Below are 24,417 nucleotides of genomic sequence, written 5' to 3'. Positions count from 1 at the left end.
TTGTGTAGTCCTGGTGCTCTTGGAACTCACACTGTAGACCAGGCTGGCCTTGAACTCATAGAGATCTGCCTGCTTCTGCCTCTCCAGGGCTGGGATTAAAGGCATGTACCACAACAGCTTGGCTATTGTTTATTTTATTATTATTCCTTAAAAGCCTGTATGTTTTCAACACACACACACACACACACACACACACACACACACACACACAATCTTTATTCCTTGTGAATTTCACATCATGCACCCCAAATCTGTTCATTTCCCAGTCCTCCATATCCTCCCTTCACCCTTGCATCATTCCTCCCCCATAATAAAATAAAAAAACCAAACTAAACCAACCACCCAACTAACCAACCAACCAACCAAACACAAAATCCCACTTCACTCCTCTGTCTCTCCCGCCTCTTCAACATCTATTTTCATTAAAAGAAAAAAGAAAGAATTGCTGTGACCCCTCCCCAAATAAAAAGAAATCACCACCATCAATACTATCTGTGCCCACCTTCTCCTTAGATTCCTTATTTGTAGGGTTACTATTGAATCCCTTGTTCAAAGGATCAAGTGAGCCTGAGTCAAGAAGGCTTAAGTGATCCACTGTTTCACAACTAACATGTGTAGGGAATAGTCATCTGTGCAAGTAATACTCATGACTTAGAAATGTCACCCCCAAAAAACAGAAGTTGACATTTTGTTTAAAAGGCATTTCCTGAAGAGTGTACATCTATATACTACAAAACCCCAGAAAGCATATGAAATTTAATAACTTGGAAATTCATGATTTTATTGTTAACATGAGTGCTGAATTTTAGTTAAGCTGTATATTGAGTACATGTGTCACCAGATTTCCCTTTAGCTCATGAACAAAAATTGCACTCTAGGGATAGGAGTCCCTATCCCTAAGGATAAGGACCTTTTCAGTACGAGGAGGTATGCTCTGTAATACTACAGACCTCTCACTCTTCCTCTCTTCTGCTCTCCGATGGACAAACCATGTCTGAAATCAGAGGAAGACAGGATTGGATTTAGCATTGGCTTTCACCCCAGAGCCAGGAGATAAAAACCCACTTTAAGACATATAACACTGACTTTCTATTCATATCATAAAAGCAAATATCAGCTGTGTGTCAACTTCTGCAATAGGCCATGATTCTGTCTTTTTCCAGCAGTATAAACACTTCAGTGGTTTCTTTTTTATTGTATGGAAAGCTTAGCTTACGACTTGTTCCTTGATGTTAATTCAATGTATGGTAACTGGGTAAAGGAAAGTCTTCATTCTGACATTTGACCATCAGCTGTAGAATACCCTCCTCACTAGTGATACATTCCTCTTGTTTGGGTGTAGATTGTAGATCACCAAATGTCAGCACATTTTAAAGGCATATGGAGGGGAACAGCTTTCTGTTTGTAAAAGCAGTCTTCAGTATGAAGTAGATAATCAACAGAAACAAGCATGGGAGATTTTTAGAAAGAAAATAGCATTCAAAGGTGCCAATGGGATTGTTGGTTCTTGAAATTTCAGGATAGCGAAAAGGTTGTAGGCAGAGAGGGCCTGGACAATGGTTTGACATTGCAGTCTCCAGTGTTTGTGAAAGTTGACTAACTTAACCTAAATGACATACAGGACAATGAAACCTTTGCCATCTCCAGGAGTTCAGCAGAAAAGGTAACTTCCACCCATGGTTAATCTGAACAGTATGTTCTTTCTTGCTATAAAATGTTCTCCACGAGCAGGACGAAGCATAATATCTCTGCTTCAGCTATATTTCCAGAATCCTGTCCAGCACAGAGGGCACACTAGGTCCTGCTGTGTCAGCAGGACATGTAAAGCCCATCTTTCTTCAAAAGGTAAAGAGTAAGATGGTCCACAACAGTGTGGGGAAAGTAGTCATAAATCAGCTCTTACTGAATATGGCTAGCTCTGGAAATACAGTCACAGTTACCTGTTAGATTTCACCATCCTCTCAGGCTCCTAGTGAATGAGGGGCCATTGTATTGGGAAGTTCTCAAACTGCACATTTGTGACTCCATGTACTTCCTCTCCCTGCCTATTATGTGGATTTATAATCTAAAGAAGACCAACCAAAGGACCAGAAGCCCTACTACCATCCTGATGCCTCCATGAACTCAAATAAAGCCCCAGTGGCTGACTCATGTGGGCTCACATTAAGTCAGAGTTCCCCCTGTTTGATTCCTAAAGCCTACCTATTACGTTTGTAAGAGGAACGGGGAAATCAGAAATAAGGGTTCTGGAGAGTCACACTCAAGATTCTGCAAACAGGAGACCGTGGGTGTTTTCTCTTGTGCCTTGTGTCCACCTTCTCTCAGTAGCTGCAGTGCACCAGTCTCTAGAGCTGCAGTTCACCATCTCTAGAGCTGCAGTGTAACATCCTCTCTAGAGCCGCAGTGCACCAGTCTCTAGAGCTGAAGTGGATCATCCTCTCTAGAGCTGCACTGCATCATCCCCTCTAGAGCTGCAGTGCATCATCTCAAGAGCTGCAGTGTAACATCGTCTCTAGAGCTGCAGTGCACCTGTCTCTAGAGCTGAAGTGCATCATCCTCTCTAGAGCGGCAGTGCATCATCCTCTCTAGAGCTGCACTGCATCATCCTCTCTAGAGCTGCACTGCATCATCCCCTCTAGAGCTGCAGTGCACCATCCTCTCTCGAGCTGCAGTGCACCATCTCAAGAGCTGCAGTGCATCTTCCTCTCTACAGCTGCAGTGCACCAGTCTGTAGAGCTGCAGTGCCTCATCCTCTCAAGAGCTGCAGTGCAACAACTTCTCTAGAGCTGCAGTGCACCATCTTCTCTAGAGCTGCAATGTATCAACCTCTCTGGAGATGCAGTGCATCAACCTCTCTTGCAAAAAATAATGAGGCTACAATCGACAACCCAAGAGAAGTCAGGTAAAGAGGAGGTCCCAAAGAGGGACATGCATGGATCACCTCAAAAAGAGAAAACAAATATGATCTCTGTAAAATGGGTAGGGGTTAGAATGGAGGGGATGGGAGATAAGAGCATGAGGGATCTGGATGTCCAAGCTGGAGTAGGAATGCAAAGGGAGCACAATGAAAGAGATATCTTGAGAGAGCCATTATGGGTTTAGGGAGAAACCTGGTGCTAGGGAAATCCCCCAAAACCCAATGCCTTGTTCAGCCTTGATGCATTGAGGAGGGACTTGGTCCTGACCCAACTGAATGTTCCAGGTTTGTTGACTCACAATGGAGACCTTACCCCCTATGAGGAGTGGATGTGGGAGTTTGGGGAGGAAGGGGGGATGAGAGCAGGAGATGGGGAAGGAGGGGGAGACTGTGGTTGGTATGTAAAATGAAAAAATTCTTAAATAAAAGAAATGCCTAGGACAAGGTTTCTGAAGACCTGAGGAAGGCTGTAGATTGACTGTTCATTGTCTTTTCTTGGATTTACTGACCTTCACTTTGACTTCAGGAATATTCAAAGCTTGTGCAAGTTCCTTCCTGTGGAAAGAAAACCACAAATGTTTAGCATGCCATGGTTTGCATGAACTGCAAAGTCATAAATGATATCTATGCTTTTTTAATATTGCTGTGCTCCCTCACACCCCCATTTAACTTTCTTTCTCAGAACTAGTCTTGCTTTTCCAATGATTTCACCTCTTATAAAAGTTTCTAAACAATAAAGATTTTAATTTTAACAAACTATTAAAATTCAAATATAAATGCCAAAGTGTACAGTGAGCAAATTGTACTAAATTAAAAAACAGCACCAGGGGAAGGGAAAGGGAAACCGAAAGGAGTTGATGGATAGGGACACAGTCCCTGAAAAGATGACCAGGCTACTGGTGAGGAGATCACCCAACAAAGTGTAAATCCTTAACACTGGTGAACTTTACACTAGTGAGTATTTTGGCACACTGTACTCATGTTTCTATAATTTACAGAAATTAAAATATGACAGGAAACTCGTGGTGTTGACTATGTACACTTGTTTCGGCTCAACACTACGAGCTAATACTAACTTTTACACCTACACAAGGCACCCTCCTGTACCCACCACCGAGGGAGAAGACAGCAGTGGCTTTGGGTGGGATGATAGGAAACCATGGCCTGGAAGAACAAAAGGACATCTCAACCTGAGACAACAGGGAGGTTGGGGATAGCTCCTGGTGGCAGACACATACCTGGCAAGCACATGTGGGTACTGGGTTTCTTTGAACATTTTTTCCATTTCCTCCACCTGCCCCAGTGTGAACTGCAATGTGGTTCGCCGATGCCTTCGTGAGGAACGGCGCCTTGGAATCCTAATCACAGGCTCGGTTGTGGGCCTTGGCTCCTCCTGGTGATGCTCTGACGAAGAGGAGTTCGGGTCCCTACTGTTCTCCTCAGAGTTGTTTTGGCCCTCACAGACCTGGCTGCCCCCGTTATTTAGTTCAAATACGCAGCAGGCGTCACCTCCACTAGGGTTGCCACCCACCATCGCCAAGGCAGCCTCTAAGGTGGGGACCTCAGCTATCTCCTCACCAGTATCATTCTTGCTGGCCATGACTAGTAGTGGGCCGAAGCCACAGAGAGAAGTGGGGCCCCAGGAATGCCCACACTCAAGGCCTATTGTTCGGTCAGTCTCTACAACTGATGGGTCATCAAGGGAATGCCTGAGGAAAGGGTGAAGTCAATGTGTCCTTCTGCGCATGCTCCACACTTCTCCACATTCCTCCAGGTTGACGTCAACACGCTCCTTGGCAGATGGGCGCCATAGGCTTTTCCCTCCCTGACTGACTGCTCTGGGCTTTATGACCTCTTGCTGAGGTAGGTGGTATTTGCTTTGGTGCACAAATGGTGGGTTTGGCACAAAGATGAGGAACTGAGGGAGCCACTGTGAACAGGCTTGTGAAAGGTCCTGAGAAGTTAAACCTTGCTTCCAGGGCGTGCATGTAGAATGAGTTTTAGCCTGCATGCACACTGCCTATGCCTCCTAGGTTGTAAAGATGACACTGAAGGATGAATTGTGTAGCATTGCAAGATAATTGGGGAATAGAGTATGGGAGAAAGGTGGGAACACACACTGACCACAGGACCCTTGCGTGAACATGTAGAAAATTTCTGTGGACCTCACCCTCCACCTACCAATGCTGTTCAGAGAATGGGCTTAGAACTAAGTGGACATGATCAGATTAGTGGCTAATAGTTCAAGAGTGTCTGTTAGTACACTGAATGCTAGCTAGCCATTCTTCTTCATGCTCAACATCAAGATCTTGGAACTGGGTTTGAATATAATTCTAGTTAATGGCACTGTTGAAAACCAAACAAAAGACAATTTGTCCTCTCAAAAGACAAATGATCTGCTTAAGAAATAATTACCTCCGATTATAATAGCTTCATAATATCTGTTAAATTCCCCTTGTAATATTTGCCTCAGTTCTTATCACTGAGGATGTCGATGCAGTCCCTTAATCTGAGTCTCTAATATCCTTATATTTGTCTTTTGATTAGTCTGCCTACTCATACTTTTCAAAGAACCAACTTCTAGTTACATTGATTCTTTATTGTTATTTTTGTTTCCATTTAAATAATTCCTGCGTTGATCTTGATTTCTTTTCATCTCCTGATTTGGGGTTTGGTTTATGCTTCATTTTCCAGGGCTCTCCTATGTATCATTTATTTGCACTCTCTGGCTTTTTTGTTGTTGTGTTTTGGAACAGGGTTTCTCTGTGTAACAGTCCTGGCTGTCTGGGAAATCACTTTGTAGACCTGGCTGACCACAAACTCACAGAGATCGCTCTGCCTCTGCCTCCTGGGTGTTGGGATTGAAAGGGTGCGCCACCACCTCCGTAGTTTCATTCCATTGTGATCAGTAAAGAACTGTTTTTCTGTATTTGTTCAGACGTGCTTTGTCTCAGAATATGTGATCTATTTTGGAGAAAGTTCCATGGGAAAAATGTGTATTCTGCAGAGTTTGGATGGAATAGTCTATAGATGTCTGTTAATGCAAAATAAAACTTTAAAATGTAATCTGAACTTTTCAGTAAATGAAGACAAGAAGGACAGCTGCCAGGAGCCAGAGGCCTCTCTGTACCAGCTTGTTCCCTATGAAAGGACTTGAAGCCACACAAGGTGCTTACCCTCTTCAGCACTAGATCGTGATTTCTCTGGAAAAGGTGTTCCAACTCCTTCAGCTGTAGCCCTGTCACAGAGGCAGCGGCAGGACCCCCATGCTGGCACAGGCTGCATTTTGGGCACTGTAACTGGAATGGACTGTGCACTGGGCGTCAGAACTGACACAGGCTGGACATGCGGTCCTGTAATGGCACAGGCTGTACATGCTCACAGTAACATGCACAGGCTGTACCTGGGGCACAGGAACAGGCACAGGCTGTACCTGGGGCACAGGAACCGGCATAGGCTGTACCTGGGGCACTGGACCTGGCACAGGCTGTACACCAGGCACTGTTACTGACACACACTGTACTCGGGGCACCCGATGTGACATATGCTGTACACAGATCACAAAGCTGCACAGCCTTGGTGCCCCCTTTGCCCTCAGGAACTGACTTCTGAGGTGGATGCTCGTTCTTCTGGCTATTGGGACTGGCACCCTGACTGTCGGTGGGAACAGCCATGAATAGAAGAAACACAGTGTCCTGTACCGGGGACTTGCCCCACCTGACATTAGAAATAATTGTTCCACAGAGGTGGAGTCCGTTGACAAGGCCATGATGAGTGGACAGAGAACCATGTGGAATCAGCATGAAGCAGCATAGCACCTGAAAATCTTTCTCACTCAGCAAGGCATAGTGACCACAGATTACCAGTGTCTCCTCCTGCCATAAATGCCATTTCTGTAATACGCTACTATGGTTCAAATACTTATACCCATAGTTTAGTATCCTGAAAAAAATAGAACCAACATACTGAGAATCCACCTCTTTATTGCTGAGATAATTGCAGGGAAGAAAAGGATGTCATGGCCAGCATGTGTGGCCGACACACTGTGGGCAGGGCCAGGTTCCAGGTCATCTGGCTCACAACAGAGGTGGCACTCATGTGCTGCTCCAAAATCTTCAGGGATCGTTGTTCTGGGGACCAGAACATCGATCAGCACCACCATTCTATTGCTTCTCCTGAAAATGGCTCTCCTGGTCCTAAACCATTCCTACAAACAGAAGAAAGGGTTGCTTTAGTACACTGAACTGTACCACCACTGAAGAACACATCCTGTAACCATGTACACTGGCTCAATTTTACTAACATTTTAGAACATATATGGATTCCATCCCTGGGCCAGTGTGTGCTAGGTATGTGCTCCAGGACAGAGCTACTCCCCTAGAAAAGCACCACATTTCTGATTGCCCAGGAACTGTTTATCTATCTAACCCCAAGAATGGTTAAAGACGTACCGCAAGTGTTTACTGACTGTTCAGAATGCTGGAAGCAACAGGTTTTTGTTCTCATGGAACCAGTCAAAACACCCCCATGAACCCCCTGCGGACATGGACCACCATACCCAGTCCTTCAGCTGTGGGACAGACCTAGAATATTGACTCTTCACTCTATTATTTGATATTTTTAATGCATTTGTTCAGAAGAGGATGCAGATCTAGCTAGTGGGTTGTTCCTGGTCCCTGCTGTGTGCTGAAAAGTATCAAAAAGAGTTCTTTTGGAACCTGGGAGAACTATCTCAAGGCCCATAGTTGTCTGTCAAAGGCTCCATGGTAATAGCCTTTTGTGAGTATCCAGAATGCACATTTTATGAGACAAAGGGCACTTCTTCCTGCTCTATGCTTCCTCCCTAGCCTCCAAGCATACTGTCTATAGGCCTTTTTCCTTGTGGGCATGTGGTCTGGAAAAGCCAGGGCTGATTGTAATGCTGAGCAGAGTTCACATTCATAATCAACAAAAGACAGGTAAAAGGGCTATGGACCATTTGAGGTCCCTGGTCCCAGTATTGGTTCAGAACCCTGCCAAGCATGTGACATTTACAAAGCAGAGCAAGAAGTCTGAGAAAAGGTTTTCTGAGACAAGCAGAGTTAAAGAGTTGAAAGTGGACAAGAACATGGTCTCTTCACTTAAGTGAGGCATGCAGGCTGCACAGCCTTCAGAAGGTCATGGAGAACACACTATGTCCTCCAAGGGACAGACAATGAACCGAGGCAACTTATGTTTCAGGTGTCCAGGTTGGCATTTCCTGCCTGAGAAAATGGAGGTCTTTCATCATCTTGAGCCTAGCCTGGTTTTGGACTTGTCTGGCGTCCTTGGGATACAACTTCAGGGTCCCACTCTTCTGCTATAATTATCCTCTAGACAACAACATCACAAGATGTGGAGTCCTTCCAAAACATTATTTTTTTTTATATACTGTCCTGCAAATCTTCTTCCGTCACACCCATAGATCTTGTAAGAGCCTTCCTGAAGTGAAAAGATTCCAACATTTAGGCCTTGTGGTGGAAACACTCTATATAAGGACATATTCTGATTCCTTTTAAATGTGTACGTGCTCACACACACAGACACACAAATACACACACACACACATACACACACTCCAACTGGCACACATACAGTATTCCTCATACCTACTCTGCGACTTATTTTAGTAACAGGTTTCTTTCAGGGATCAAAATTAAGGGTACCCGCCAAACACAGGTATGTTGTCCATGTACTTAACATGTAAAGCTTCATTAAGAGAGCCTCCACGATGTAAACTGTTAGTCAAATTTTAATCTGAGCTGGAATCCCTCCTGCATTTTCCCAGGCACACCTCAGGCTTCTCACTCATTCTTACAGAGACTTATTTAGAAAAAGCACTGTCTCAATTTCCCACTCAAGTGCCACTTAAAGAGGCAACAGAACACAGTCTTTCCAGTTGGACTAGGGCACATCTTCCTACTACAGAATCTAATTTCTGCTGGAGGGTCCAGACATGGTGGCTTTGTTTCTAGAGGAAATGAGGGGTTCATGGAGCACCAAAGGACAGCCTGGATGCACTGCCTAAAAACCAGGCGCCTAGCAGGGTGTTCTGCTTACCTTACTTGAAAGCTGGGGAAGTGATTCTCTTCGAAAAGACGCTTCAGTTCCTGCAGCTGAGACTTGGTGAATCTGGTGTGGCTCTGGAAAAACAGCCTGTCCCCAACCTGGAGACTCTTGGTGCCCTCAGGCATTGCCGCCTCTTGCTGAGGCTGCTGTTCAACACTGCTGCCATGGCCACCTTCTGCCTGGATCCCCTTGTCCATGGGGCCAGAACTACCATTGCCAGCATGTGATCCTTCCATTTCTTCTTCCTTTTCTCCCTCCTCTACCACTCCTGTGGCTTCCTGAGCAAGATCAGACTGAGCAAGATCTTCTTGAGCAGGCTTGCTTGGAGCAAGTTTGCCCTGATCAAGCTCACCCTGAGCATGCTCGCTCTGTACAAGCCCTCTCTTGCCTCCTTTCTCTCCAGGCTTCAGGACCACTGTATTCTCACCTGCTAGAGAGAAAAACACAAAGATAAAAATCTGAGCATCTTGGCCATGGATCATTGGAAAGCCTGGAGAGGGGCCACCGGCAGAGCCTGGTAATCGAAGTGCATGGCCACTGGCCATTCCAACAGGTTTGCTTCCCAGATTTTGCCCAAGTCCAGTCAGAACCATTTTACTGACCATGCTGTTTTTCCTGTTGCTCATCAGCTACTGTACTCAGCATCCTGTTGAAACACTGGCTGCAGCCCTGACGAGTCTCTGTGCAGGAAATCTTTCAATCAGACCCGAGTTCCGAAGCTTTATAGCCACGTCCTCACTGTCTGGAGCCACAGGTACAGCTCTGATTCTTGATCCAGAAAACTTGTCTTCTGGACACTCAACGTAATTACAATGTGTCCCATCACATTCTGGACTGCATAGACTCAGTGTCTTTAGGCTTGTCCTCTGAGGTGCCTAGCCTGAAGCAAGTTAGGGCTGAAAGAGCAGGGAGTACTTTAAAAAATGCAGTGAGTGTGTATGGGGTGGGGGTGCGGAACCTGTGGCTCTGGGTTGCTCCTTAGCTGACACCTCTAGTTTTGGGTAAGGCTGGACTGTTCAAATTCAGTCACAGGGAGTAACACAAAGACCTTCTCAAACTCAGCAGGCCCTTGAGCCCAGGTAAATCATTTTATTAAATTAAGGAAAAGTCCTTTAAACAAAAAGCCCCAATCTTGGATGTGCTGTCTTGAAGAGCCCAGTATGATGGCAAATATGTGGGTAGGCCAGGGCAAGATCCTCCTGAGAGACTGTGCTCCCAACAGGGTTGAATTCCACTGGTATTCACAAGCTCATTCTGATGGAGACCTTGCTCTACATAGCTGTGCTTGACCAAAGCCCTAGGGTGACCCAGATACCTGAGGACATGAAAGACTGACGCTAGGCACTGGTTCCAAACCTGTCTCACAGCTGTGAAGGTGAAAGACAGGAGGAGTAAGTAATTTTGGATTCAAGCTCTACGATGAATAATTGCAGGAAGGGGCAGAACTGAGGAAAAGTTAGAGAGACTCCCCAGAGTAGGTGACATTCCTAAAATTTAAAAGACCTCTGAGATCTGTCATTTCGTGGTTTTTGTTTTTAATAGGATCATGGCAGAGTCTGGACAATGGCTGAGGTAATTGTTAGAAGATGGGTTAGTTCTCTGTGTTAGCATAGGCTGAGATACTGGAGGTCCCACGGTCCACATGGTCTAGCCCACACCAAGGAGATGACCATGCTCTGGTCACCTATTTCCCACCTAGTCAGGGGTGGCTCAACCCCCTCCCACCACAGGCCCCTTTGTCCATCCCTGACTAGGGCTTTGTGAGTTGTGGGCCTTGACTGTCTGGTCACCATTAGACACTGGGTGGTCATGTGTCCTCTGACATTTCAGCTGTTCCAGGTGCTTTTATTTATCCTCAGCTCTCATTCTTCTCAGTCACCAAGAAGCAGCTGCAACTGTCCTTCCTCTTCTCCTTATCTCCTGTGTGGTTATGAAAGGCTTCCCTGAAACACTGAAATGGGAGGCTCTCTTAGACACAGACTTTACTCCCTCTCACAATTAGCTGCTGGAGAAGCCAGGCTATATAAGGAGCCAATAGTGCCATGTGTGCTTTCCTGAAGGACTTGGTGGCCTGGTTGGACTGCCCACACTAGCTGGGAGCCCTGCCTTTATCAGTGTGAGACAGCTTGACTGTCCTACTGATCGCAGAAACTCTTTGTGTCTCATCTTCAGTGTTCCTGGCTTGGCTGTTTCAAACCAACACTCCTTTAAGCCCTCCCATCCCTGTAACATATGCAAGCAACTTAGAAATTTGAACGTGAGTGATTTTTCTTACTAAGGACAGACACCTGACTTCTGCATCCATACCAACCCCGGATTCTGAGATAAATTTCCCAATGTGCTGTTCACAGGGATGGTTTGAAGCAGGTAAGCAATCATGCATTCAGGGTGCCCCAGAGACTCTTCATTTCCTCCCCTTTCTACAGAGCTCACAGGACACTTGGTGTATTCTTTTATTTCTGGCAGTTTGCTCCCAGGGCTTCGCAAAGAGTGATGCAGAGGGATATTCCTCTCTGATGGGTGACACAGCACCCATAAAGATGAATGCTTGCTGTGTAACCCAGAGGAGCTCTGGGGTGCACTATGGGAGTAGATAACACAGGTAAACATCAAGGCCTGCAATGCTCCAATCTGTTATCTGTGTGAGTCTGGAAACCAGCACCTGTCTCTGCCTTTACCCTTGGTCCTCTTGACTCTCCTGTCCCCGTCTTGAACCTGGGGAAGGGACTCCACTCTGCTGATTCCTTAGGATGTCTGCTGCTAGCTTGCTGCTATCTAGTTGCCCATTCCTACATATCCGGGCAATGACAGGGAACCTGTATCCATAAGCAGCTTTTGCTGTGTAACAGCTGTGATTCATGAGCCCAATTGCAGCTCTGTGTGATTTTCTTATAAGTTATAATCCGTGAGGGACTCTCCATGATTGATATGCATTAATGAAATCTTGTGGCTCCTTCTTGTTTACTTACATGCTCAATGCTTTAGGTCATTGATTCTCAACCTTCCTAATGCTGTGGCCCTTTAATATAGTTATGCTGTGGTGACCCCAACCATTTTTGTTGTTGCTTCCTAATTGTACTTTTGCTACTGGTATGAATCATAATATAATATCTTTGTTTAACGATGGTCTTTTAAAGGTCTGTGAACCCCAAAATTAAAAGGGGCTGCATCCCCCAAGTAGAGAACCACTGCTTCAGGTTAAGGCATGTGATTTTGGGATTTCTACACAATTTTCCCATGGGACTCTGCTCATCATAGTTGTTAGAGGGGAAACCTACTTGCACACAGATTTTCCTGAGGGATTTCTTGGTCAGCATGTACATATCCACACACAGGTGCATTCACAGTCACAACATTCACAGGCAGAAACATCTGTAGCCAAAGCCCTCCCATCCCATTGGCTGATCCCCTAGAGAGAGTCTAATATGCAGAATGTAAGAGTAGTTGTAGAAATATGGACACCATAAAAGAAAAGTGGTCCAAAACGTTTCATAAAGCTAGTTACTGCTGGGGAAAAAACACAAATGAATTCTAAGTCTGTTTTATTGATGAGCACAATTAAAAAAACCTGTTTCACTGCTTAACTGAAACCCAGGACAATATTAAGTTTACCTTGAAGAGTGTTGAGATAATTCAAATGAGCAATTTTAGAAGCAATTTATCAGCTGTAAGAAGAAACACAATTGTGGGATCAGTATCTATACCTGGTGCCTGTGCGGCTTTTTGGAGCTCATTACCTATGATGGGACACCTTGCACAGCCTTGGTACAGAGGGGAGGGTCTTGGACCTTCCTCAACTGAATGTACTATGCTCCACCCACTCCTCATGGGAGCCTTACCTTTTTGGGGGTGGGCATAGGGCGGTAGGTGCGGGGGTTGGGGGAATAGTGACTGAAGCATGAGGAGAGATGAGACAGGGATCTGTTGTTGGTGTGTAAAATGAATAAAAAATTTCTTAAAGAAAATGAAGAAACACAATAAACAGAATGAATTCTTTGATGAGCTTATATCTGCACATGACATCATGTAACATACAGAAAGAATAATAAATGGGGAAGATTTCCTAGATTTGAGTCATCTTCAACAAACCCGTGGTCAGCATTGTTAGGGACACCTGAAAATCGGTGAGCCAGCTGTGCCCAGGTTGGCTCTCCCATGGGGCCTCTGTTGCTCACTGGACAGGATACACTGACCCTTGCACTGCCCACTTAGTCAGAGCTCACTATGTCCTTTCTCTGCTCAGCACTCCATGGCCTGAGCTTTCAAGCCATCAAGTGATAATCATGACTTTGGCAGGAAAATCAGAGGCTGCCACCTAGTTCATCTGAACCACAACTGCTCTCTCTGTCTGTCTCTCCCTCTCTCTATCTTTCCCCTCTTCCTCTCTTTTATTGTGTGTATACTGGTGTCTTGTGTAGAAATAATGAAGAGTGAGCCCCTCTCTGAACCAGGAAAGGAGTGGACAGGTCAGGGATCCTCCCTTCAGTCTTTCAACCAGCCACATGACTTTGGAGGGTTCTTGCTGAACCCCTCTGGTATGCTGTATCCCAGCAACAGGCGCTGGAGCATTCTTGTTGTATCCAGGCCTTAGGTCCTGTTTCTGGTTGCAGGTCTCTTCCTACAGGGACTCAGTAAGGACTCTTTCTGCTGTTTGTTAGAGACACATGGTCGAGAGAGACAAGTGTTGATTTAGAGGGAGGCCAGGACTGAAAGCTGTGTTGGAAGACATCTAGAAGAATTGTATCCTGAGGAAGGAGAGGGTGGGAGGCTGAAGTGAGCTCCAGGGAAGGGTAGCTCTGAAAGAGATGGTAGAGGCATGGCCAGGAGATGGTCTAGGGACAAGCTGGGCTAGTTTTCCAATACCAATTATGAGCCTCGCCAGGCAGTGGTGGCACATGACTTCAATACCAGCACTAGAGAAGCAAAGAGAGGCAGATCTCTGTGAGTTTGAGGCCATCCTGGTCTATAGAACAAGATCCATGACAGGCTCCAAAACTACACAGAGAAACTTTGTAAAAAACCCAAAAGAAAAATATGATCCCAAAGAAGGAGGTTGGAGCTGGGGTACCCAGCAGTGCCCAGGAGAGAGGCCACTGAGAAGTGAGAAGACTGTGCAGCAGGAAGATGACATGCTGTGAGCATGACTGACTGTGCATCAGTACAGAAGTGAGGCAGGCTGCAGGAACGTGGTGGGTATTTCTCATGTAAGTCAGCCTGGCCAACCAGGGTCCAGTGTACAGAAAGAACTCTGGGCCTTTGTAAAATCTCCATGACCCTATATGTGCCTTTGTGGGGCTCAAATTCCAGTAAAAATGGTTCTGCTGTATGGACAGTTGACCACATAAATTACCCTGGTGACTCTGAGAGGGTCCTGTTCTTCCTGGATGCAAGCTTAGGCTGGCATAACAAGCTCTCAGATAGTCCCCTGGTGGGGTGGTAAGAATGTTCAACTTCTTCAGTGACCCCCATGGAGAATGAAGAAACATACTAGTAGAAATTGTTTATAATGACTTAGTATATGTTGATTTGGCTGTGATACTCATATGTCTAAATAAAAAGCTAGGAAGGGCCTTGATATCCTTCATTGGAGAATTTACTCCATAGGCAAAAGTCTTACCTAAGGATAGATGATTTTACAGACCATGAACATCATGCTCTCACAAGTGCAGTCAGGGTGATCTTTCCAAAACGCCAACCTGACTCTGCTGCTTCTCTGCTCAGACACTGCCCACAGCTGACCTCTGCCCTTCTGACTTTGCCAGAGCCCAACATTGTCCTTCTCTGACCTCATGTTCCATTTGAATTTGTCACCATCAGTGTTCCTTGGTCCACCTTTGTGCCTTCTGGTTTTATTTCTGACTTGTCCTACTTTCTAATTCAACTGCGAGGCCGTGTCCTGTGCTCACTTCCTGCCCTTCACACCTGTGTGAGCAGGTCTGTACTGCCACTAGTACCTCCTATTGCTGAGTTGGGATCCCTGAGGGCTCTGGGGATTGGCCTGTCTAGTACTGAATGTGTTCCTGTGGGCCCTGGACTCATGCTGGGAACAAGGAAGCAATTAGGCAGGTAGCCTATTCCCATATAGGAGGGAATGCAGCCCACCAATGTCCCTGTGCCAACTCCAGTGTACCTGGGCCTCTCCACAAGGCTGAGAGGGTGGGCACTCTGCTGGCTACCGGATAACAGCAGTGTGCCAATATTTTGCTAAGTGAGTGAATGACTTAGGGGTTGGACTTAGGGTTTCTGGCAGGAAAAAAGCACAGGTACCCACATGAACCCTAGCACAACCTTCTCACCAAGCTTCAAGGAGGTCAGTGCACTAAGGATCTACGCTCTCCTCCCACAGCTTGCACTACTGGAGGAACCCTCTGGTGTCCATAGCTCTACAGCCTGCTTGACTCCCTTCCTGTTCCCATTTGTCTGTCCTGAAGCAGCAGTGGGATCCACCAGTCCTTGCTGTGACCATCCCCAACATCGGTCAGCTGGATCATGATGCTTCACCACTCCATTTCCATGAGGTGGTCTATTCTTACCTTTATTTCTTGTTTATACCTCCCTCCAGGAATAAAGTGGGCAGTCAGTGAAGAATAAAAACAAAGCAAGACCCAAGAGTGGACACTTGACTAGGGAAGAAGAAAGGATGCTAAGTGATGGAGAGATGTTGGTAGTGTTTCAGCACTAAGTTTTCAGCAGGCTTCAGGGTGCCTAGCCAAGCACCATCAACCAGTGTCCCAGTAGCAGGGATCTCGGTATGCCAACTGGGAAGAGGCCCTTGCAGAGCAAGTCTGCAGAGAGCAGGTCACTGAGGAGCACAAGTGGAAGATCTCCCATGTCAGGCATGTCTCAAAGGCCGGGGGAGTTTCCCTGCCTGTGTCTGAAACACCAAGTCTCCAAAGCTATGGCCCAAACTGGATCAAAGCAAAAGCAATGACTCTGGGAGCAGTATTGGGAACTGGTAAAACTCCCCTTATCTGAGGATGATCTCCAGTGAGTCTGTCTCCAACAGGCCTAGCAGGCCTGGGGAGCAATCTTCTCTAATGAACTTCTAGGAGCCAAGACCCCTGTCAGGGCCTTCCTTCCAGGCTTCCTGGTATGATTGACAGTTGCTATGGACTGAGTCCCTGAGGTCCAAAACCAACAGCAGTTTGGAGCTTCAGTGAGCAGGTTGTGTTTACAGGGAAGGTGTGGCCCTTGGGAAAGTAGAGTGTAGAAGGAGCCTTCCAAGTTGCGTCTCAGCTGAGACCCTGGCCTTGGTGAATGATCTTCCTAGGAAAGTTGTGGGGTCAACTATAGGAACCAATTTGCTGCAAGTAAGAAAAATGCTTCCATGCTCTGCCTTTCCAGGAGCTTGGTCAGGGTTGCAGGGCCTGCTGGTCCTTCAGCAGGCAGATCAGAGGGCTCATCTTCACCAGGGCTACTGGGGAGGAGATTAGTAGTACTGTTCAGCCTTCATGAGTGCTGGCAAAAGCTGTGAGAATGTTCATACCTGTGCTCAGGTTCCTCACCTTCCTCTTGTTACCCCCCCCACACACACACTTCTAGTGTCTTCTCTGAATGGTCAAAGTGTCAAGAGCAGGCCTTTACACCCTGGTCTCCATCCCAGAACTGTCAGTCAAGCAGCCCCTTCGCTGGCATGTGGTCAGACTGGTTCTAAGGCAGCCAACTATTCCCAACATGTTCTGGTCACTCTTAGAATAGAAGGGGCCCTGGAGTACTAGCATGTGTCCAGGAAGTTCCTGTTTTGGGGTGGAAATATTCTGGAGTCCTGGTGCTGGATTTCTTCTCCCAGAAAAGACTTACTTCACAGTTCTAATTACCACCTCACCACTGTCTGTACTTGTATGTTTCCTGTTCTTTATCTTTGCTGTATATAATCTGAATCTGCTGTTGATGAATGTTGGAGACTGACTCTGGACAGCAGTGTCTTGAACCTGTGTTACCTGCCACGATTTATCAAGCCTCGTGTAAATAAGAGGCTTTTAGTCTAACCTAGGAATGTAGGATTAAATAAACCTCTTTAAATCAGCTAGCTGCCGGGGCCTGGGACCAAAGCGACCTCCTGCTGACCCTCCTTAGGAATTTTCTTTGTCCTCTCCTCACTCCTGCTCCCCCTCCCTACCTGAAGCCCTGTTTATAAGCTCTAACACCCAGTCAATAAACGAGGCCTTGACGCAACTCAGACTGCTTTGTCTTTCTTCACGCGCTTGGTCTCCTTTCCCTCTCGCCCCCCATTGATTCACAGGTGGTCCCTCCTCGAGACCCTCGAATAACCTGGCCTGCTGGACGGGTCAAGTGGCGCCCGAACGTGGGGCTCGAGGCATGGCGGCTCACTACTGGACGGCAAAGAGAAAACGTGGTCTGGCCAGACTCACTAGGGTAGAGGTGCTCCAACAGCATCACTCATTCGCCGCGGGCAGCCTTGAGGTAAGTGCCGTTCACTAATCAATGGGTAAAGTACTCTCTAAAGAGGCTGTCTTCATTAAGGAAATGAAGATTTCAGGGAGAGGGGAATAAGAGTCAAAAAGAAAGAAAGAAAAAAAGATTTAATTAAGTTTTTCTATTTTGTGGAAGAAAAATATCCCTGGCTGGTTATTAATGGCCCAGGCATCCACCCTTTGACGTGGAATAAAGTTGGAAAGGATATCAGTAACTTACTTAAGGACTGAGAGAACGTCCTCGATGCATTCTTTAGTTTCTATGGAGTAATCAGAGATGTTTTAAAGGATTCAAAAAAAAATAGTAGGGTGTCATATCTTCTGGCACTTGCTGAGGACCTATTAAACGATGTGTCTGTCCCAGAAGATGGTAAGAGTGACGTTGCCACAAATCACATTGAACAAAAGACCAAAAGACCCCACCGGGACCCTCAAGGGTCCAGAGGTTTATTGACATCTACCTGTAAGAGCGCTCTCTGTCTTGTCTCTGTCTCTGTCTTGTCTCGCTACGTTTTGTGCCAGTCGACTGATTTGTGCTTTGCAGGCTCACTGGGACAGACATGTCCGGACAGTGATCCTGGGAGGGAAAGAGAGACGTCTCATTCCCTGATTTGGGCAAGGGACCCCCTAGTCCCGAGCCATTTGGGGCCACCTCAGAGGTGATCATTCGATTTTAGGAGTCTCCTCCAGGGAGTGCTCAGGAGAGGAGCATCTTTGGGTACCTTTCCCCATGGTGGGAGGAAGTGCCACTTTGTATTTTGTCCCGGGAAATTGTTAGAGACATTTTGTGGGGTTTTTTGTATGTTTTATTGTGGTCATTGTTACTTTACACTCTGTTTCTCTTCCAAGAAATAAGGTACAAGTCTGACTGACAGGGATGTGAAAGCCCCCTGATGTCTGTTTGATCAAGGACAGAGATCCTCGAGTCTCGATTGTTTTTGGTGTGATTGAGCCTGGAGGGTAAACTCTCCACAGACTACATCAGGCTGTCATTGTTCTTGGAGCTTTGTTGGTTGTCTCGTTGGGGCAAAGTTTTTCTTTCGTGTGCCCTTGGTCTTGTGTGTAGTGTGTTAACTGTTCTCATTGTTGACTTGACTGTGACGGACGCTATGGGACAGTCCCCTTCTTCTCCACTAGACCTTTGCCTAGCCCACCAGAAGAATGTGCGAGCCACAGTCGAGGGGCTTGCTTGCTGTGAGTGAGGCCATCATCGTCTCAGTGCTGATGTGCTGGTACTTGGATTGTCTGTGTAAATGTCATCTGTTTCTGCTACTCATCTCCCTTATTTTCCTGGGGGGAGGAGAGAGAGGCACAGCGAGGGCCACCTCCCTCCCTCCCTAGCTCTCTTGCTATCAGGACTGCAGGCAGCTGGCTGCTCTCACGAAGGTGGGGGTGCGTGCTCTGGGTACAGGCGGGCTAAGATTCTCATGTCCTGCTCTGAACAGGGCAATGGCTGCCTGCAACTGACAAAACTGTGTGAACACTGAACAGAGAATCTGACTTTAGTCAGAGGAGTTAACAAAAACTTTTTTTTCAGGAACACTGGCAGCCAAGGACATACTTTATGACCACTGCTCTCCCTCCCTTCCTTTACTGTGATAACTTCAAAGTCTCTTCTGCCAGCCAGGAATTTCTCTTGTTAACCCTTCTCTGTCCTGATTGTGAAACCTCAGTAACCACCCCCGCAACTTCATCCCCTACAGACAAAGAGAAGCTAAAACCAGGATTCTTAAATGTAGATAAGAACTTAGACGCCTTTTTCCAGGTGGCTTTATCAACTACAGAAACTTAAGAAAACACAGAGTTAGGATATATGACCATCTGACAGAGACTAAGTGGTCATAAAACATCCCAAACTCCCCAAACTCCCCAAACCCGGGAGACAGCTCATAAAACTCCTAAACACGGTTGGTGGACAAATGAGAAATAAAGATAACATAAAAAACTACTGATATGAACCTAAAGAGGGATGCGGTGGTGGGAGATGAATTATGTGGTCTGTATTAGCCTCACAAAGAAAGGCATGTGCTCCTTCCAACCTCCCTGCTGTGTGTGAGAGGTTTGGAACTAGCCCCCCTGCCGAGGCTTGTAAACTTCATTTGTATAAACCTTGCTTTTGCATTCTGTACCTGAGGTCTCCAGTGGCTTCTTTGGGGATGCGATCTGGACATAACACTGATATTGCTTGATAAAGAAATGTTAAATTACCAGTTCAAGATACTAGGAAAATTATGCTTTTGTTTCCACAGGAAAAGTAAAAATTTACATGGGTTTTGGTCATTTGAGTTCAATGTGTTACAAATACTTGCCATCATTTAAGAAAATTGGTTTCAAATTATTGTTGGTTAAAATAAAAGTTTAAATAAATGATTTTTTGACTTGAGGAAACAGTTTAAGATGTAAAAATTTAAAGGCTTAAGCATGTCATGAGGGTTTAAAAAATATAATAAAACTTTAAGGTCTAACTTTAAAGTTTAAGTAAACATGTTTCAGATTTTTTTTCTCTTGCTTTTCTGCTGTTACATGGAGACTCCAAAGGGTCATAGTTTTAAAAATGTCTGTCTATTCTGCAGGTATGAATGAAAATGTGGCCACATGTATGTTTGGTTTTGAATGTCTGAGTTTGCATGCATGTCCTTCTGTGTTAAGGAATACAAATTAATACTAGTTATCTGGCTATCCAGATACTAGTTTAAAGCATAAAACGGTTCTATTTAAATAAAAACAAACTGAGAGGTATATTTGACTAATATATCTATAGGAGAACAAATTAGCCTGGTCATTATTACCAAACTTAGAGATATTTTCAAGATTAGGCCTAGATTTGTTTGGCTCAGATACATTTAATAGATAATGGTCCTCAAACCTGTCAATGATCTGATGAATATGACATTTAAATTATTTGATTAAAAACTTACTATCGGAAACAGAGACTCCCAGCTCCCCAGCTCCTAGCAATGACTCCCAAGGTCTCCAAAGAAGATATGGAATGACAAGAAGATGCCACCTGAATTGCGAACGACACTGACCACAGGGCAAGATGCCCCAATGCAACGCCTGCCTCCAGGACCCAGCCCAGACTGTGGACAAGTAGTAGGACACTGTCAGTCTTCCATGTCCCTATTCCACAGAAAAGGTACTCTGCCTTATGGGCTTGATGGTGATAGAAGATTGATGTTGTTCTGACTGGTACCTCCAATGCTATAGAGACCTGGGTAGGGATTGATCACTGTAATTTATAGGATTGGAAGCTTCTTGGTCTGCACTCAGATATAGTTTATCCTTCTCAGATTTCTGATAGTACTGATGGCTAGGCTAGCTCTAACTTTGTCAGCATGGCAGCATCAACCAGATCTTTCTGCAAGGCCATAGCTAGCTTGTAAGCTCACTTAAAAAAATGTTCTAAGATGTAAAAATTTAAATAAATCATAAAGGTTCGGATATGAGTCTAAAATAAGATATGTTTCAGATTACTCTCCTGTTCTATGGTTCAGAGCTTAACATTTAGGAGTCCTGATGAGCTGGTAGAGCAATGACCACTTACTGTTCAGTCACAAGCTCAACATTTTGGATTTGTTTTAGATGTCATATAGATATGTCTAATGTAAGCCTAAAAGTGCTTTTCACCAGGCTTAAAATCTCTGTCCAACTTACACCTGGCTTTCTGGACAGAAGTAAAATGCCCAAATCTGTAGTTCTTGTTGGGACTCAAAGGTATAAGTCTACTTCTGCTGTTTTACAGATACCCTTTATCTGCTTTGTCTACAATATGGATTTCAGTACAGATTGGTAATACTAATGTATCTAAAACTTTTATGTCATTCTGCAAAAAGGCCTCAAAGGATCAAAAGAGTCATAAAAACATAGACCCACTCCACAGAAGTCGAAAGAACCCAGATAAGTATTCCTAAAGATGGTATTTTTCCTCTCTCATGGTCTTGGGATTAGTGCTTTTCCTATTACTAAGGGTATAAACCTAAGGGTTCCAAATAAATTCATAAATTTTAACCTCTGTTCCTAGTTCAAATCTGTCTCAACAGATTTCTACTTGGCTGGCAGATACCTCCAAGTTTCAGTTGCTGACTCCACCACTCCAGACAACTGTGGACTCCAGACGTGCTATAGGCTAACGTGGACCAGCCCAGCTAACATGATTCTTCTCTGTCCCTATGGGGTCAGGCAGCTACATGCTACTGACAAATGCCCCCTGCCCAGTTTTTGACCAGCTTTTCAGCCTTTTGGGGGAGGGGCCCTGATAACGACGCCCCAATGCCAGCTTGAAGCAGTTCCAGAAAGAGAATACATCGTCCCATTTTCCTTGTTCAAAAAAGGCTGAAATGCTGGGTCAAAAGAAAACTCCCTGGCATAGAGACCAGATGGCTAATTGTACATGAACCATGCATGGCCATTACAGGCCATGAGTTACTAAAATAGGCCATGAGGTACCAAATGTAATGCCATAATTTTAAGATTAAAATTTGCCAAAAAGAAAACGGGGGAGTGAAAGACCCTAGCCCTTCAGGCTTACACCCCCAAGCCTCAGTAATAGAGAAAACTTCAAGCACCAGGAAATGAGAAACTAAAAATCTAGTTCCAAGAACAACCTGACTTAGCCGTTGTTCAATCTCCCCTGCAACCATATAACAATGTAAAGGGATTTCTGTTAAGAGATGTGCTCAACTGTGACTGGGATAGTTGCAGGTGTTCCAGGAAGGACCACTGTGACCTTTGTGTAAACTCCACTCCTGCCTTGATACCCCCCCCCCTTGAGGTTTCAGGAAAAATGTACCTGTTGACACAAATTACCCGTCTGTGATCACTCTGTACCCAGACCATGATCTTGTGAAATGAAATTGTATGGGAATTGTAATCTTGTGGGTTTTTCCTTTATTAGCCTTTATGGGGCTGCAGTAAGATGCGGCTCTTGCTCTTAGGAGCAGGGTTTGCCCTTCTATATAAAAGCTTTAAAGAATCCCCTTGGCTTTCTACCCTGATCCCCACCCTCCTGGCCCCCCTGATTATTTTCCTTCTCCTTCTCATTTCCTTTGGTCCCTGGGCCTTTCAGCGAGACTCGGTTTATCAAAAATCAGATTGATTTGGCCTTACCACAACATGTCTCGATTCATTATCACAGAGTAGATTCCTAGGAGGCCAGCCAGGAGCCCCATCAAGGACTCAGATTCAGTGTCCTAAAGCCCTAACGTCCCCATGGTCTTGCTAGAGAGTACTCAATGACGGGAATAGTACAGGGCCCACGCAGGAGACAACAGCGTACAGAGGTCGTTGAGACCAGCTCAACATGGCACCTGCCATGCGTGGGAGTCCCCCTGTATAGCCTAAGACAGAGGCTCTCTCGGACCTCCGCAACCCCGATCACATGGACTTGGTCCATTTTTGAGAAAAGAGGGGGAACTGTTGGAGACCGACTCTGGACAGCAGTGTCTTGAACCTGTGTTACCTGCCACGATTTATCAAGCCTCGTGTAAATAGGAGGCTTTTAGTCTAACCTAGGAATGTAGGATTAAATAAACCTCTTTAAATCAGCTAGCTGCAGGGGCCTGGGACCAAAGCGACCTCCTGCTGACCCTCCTTAGGAATTTTCTTTGTCCTCTCCTCACTCCTGCTCCCCCTCCCTACCTGAAGCCCTGTTTATAAGCTCTAACACCCAGTCAATAAACGAGGCCTTGACGCAACTCAGACTGCTTTGTCTTTCTTCACGCGCTTGGTCTCCTTTCCCTCTCGCCCCCCATTGATTCACAGGTGGTCCCTCCTCGAGACCCTCGAATAACCTGGCCTGCTGGACGGGTCAGATGAAGTGTCCAGGGCCCTTAGAATTATTTTTTCTGTTTCTGGCTGTGAGTATAAAGACATTAATTTCTGGGATGAGGTCGTAGCTCATTGTGCCAAGTCTTTGTGCAACATGCATAAAAACCTGGATTAGAGCCCCTCAAATTCCATAAAGTGCCAGGGTGTCCCAGTCTGAAATACTTGTGACACAGAAAGCTCATAACTTCAAAGTCATTCTTGGTTTGAGAGTGAGTTTTAGCTCTGCCTAGGGCATTTTGCCCCAAAAAAATAAATATATAAAAGAAAGAAAGAAATGAAGGAAGGAAATATATATATATATATATATATATATATATATATATATATATATATATCCATTTCATATTTCATCTTATCAGTTTCATCTCCCACTCCTCATTTTCCTGTGGAGCAGTGAGCAATGGGCCCGAATTTGGTTTTTAAAATTTACTCATGTTTGTTTAAAAAAACCTGTGTGAATGTACAGCTTTGTCCTAAAAGCCTCCTTGGGATCCAGGTGTTTGCATCCCGTCTATAGTGGCCTGGTGTTTTAGGTCCTTAGGGGAGAACTCCACTCCAGCTCCCCCTCTGCTCCCCTGAGCTGCTGGTGCCCCTCTTGCATGTCTCCTGTTCCATGTGAGGGGTCAGAACAAAGCAGTAGTTCAGAGGGCTTGGGGAGCCCTTCCAATCAGTAACCTCCTAAGGAATTCCAGCCCTATGGAAGAGAACATGGCCACTTCTATATCTATAGAAAGCACGGGGGTCTAAGACCTTTGGATGTATGGAAATCCAGCTTCTATTCAGTGTCCCTCTGTACCATGTGTGATCCTGGAAGGTCCCAGGCAGTCTCATGAATGCCACAAAGAGCTAAAAGGGTAGATACAATACTGGAAAACACCGAGTGTTTCTTGAATTTTTAATGTCATCTCTAGTTTTTTTTATTACTATTGTGTTTTATTTTTTAACGTTTTCCTTGATTCTTTGTGAATTTCACATCATGCATTCTAATCTCACTCATCTCCCTGTGTCCTCAATTCTGCCCTGTGCCCTTGCCACATGCCCCCCAAAACAAAATTTAAAAGTAAAACTAAAACACCCAAACCAAAAACACACACACACAAAAATCACTGGACCTCCTCTTGGATATTCTGATGTTGCCTTGTGTCATGGAGA

General features: G+C 45.4%; 2 protein-coding genes across 2 annotated transcripts; both read right to left on the bottom strand.

The window, feature by feature from the left end:
- Nucleotides 1-755: 755 nt before the first annotated feature.
- LOC143270727 (homeobox protein Rhox13-like) lies at nt 756-4,709 on the bottom strand. The gene is made up of 3 exons (XM_076561721.1): nt 4,156-4,709; nt 3,427-3,472; nt 756-994 (listed from the first exon to the last, which is right to left on the bottom strand). The coding sequence occupies exons 1-3, from the start codon at nt 4,515-4,517 to the stop codon at nt 875-877; spliced, it is 528 nt and encodes a 175-aa protein (XP_076417836.1). The 5' UTR covers nt 4,518-4,709; the 3' UTR covers nt 756-874.
- Nucleotides 4,710-8,319: 3,610 nt separating this feature from the next.
- LOC143271055 (uncharacterized) lies at nt 8,320-9,760 on the bottom strand. The gene is made up of 3 exons (XM_076562928.1): nt 9,607-9,760; nt 8,996-9,431; nt 8,320-8,377 (listed from the first exon to the last, which is right to left on the bottom strand). Exons 1-3 carry the CDS (start codon nt 9,647-9,649, stop codon nt 8,320-8,322), a joined length of 537 nt encoding a protein of 178 aa, XP_076419043.1. The 5' UTR covers nt 9,650-9,760.
- Nucleotides 9,761-24,417: the final 14,657 nt, after the last annotated feature.

Source organism: Peromyscus maniculatus, chromosome X (genome assembly GCF_049852395.1).
Source record: "Peromyscus maniculatus bairdii isolate BWxNUB_F1_BW_parent chromosome X, HU_Pman_BW_mat_3.1, whole genome shotgun sequence".
NCBI classification, from domain to species: Eukaryota; Metazoa; Chordata; class Mammalia; order Rodentia; family Cricetidae; genus Peromyscus; species Peromyscus maniculatus.
The sequence above is the reverse complement of the archived record's forward strand: the minus strand, read 5'-3'. Positions and strand labels throughout refer to the sequence as shown.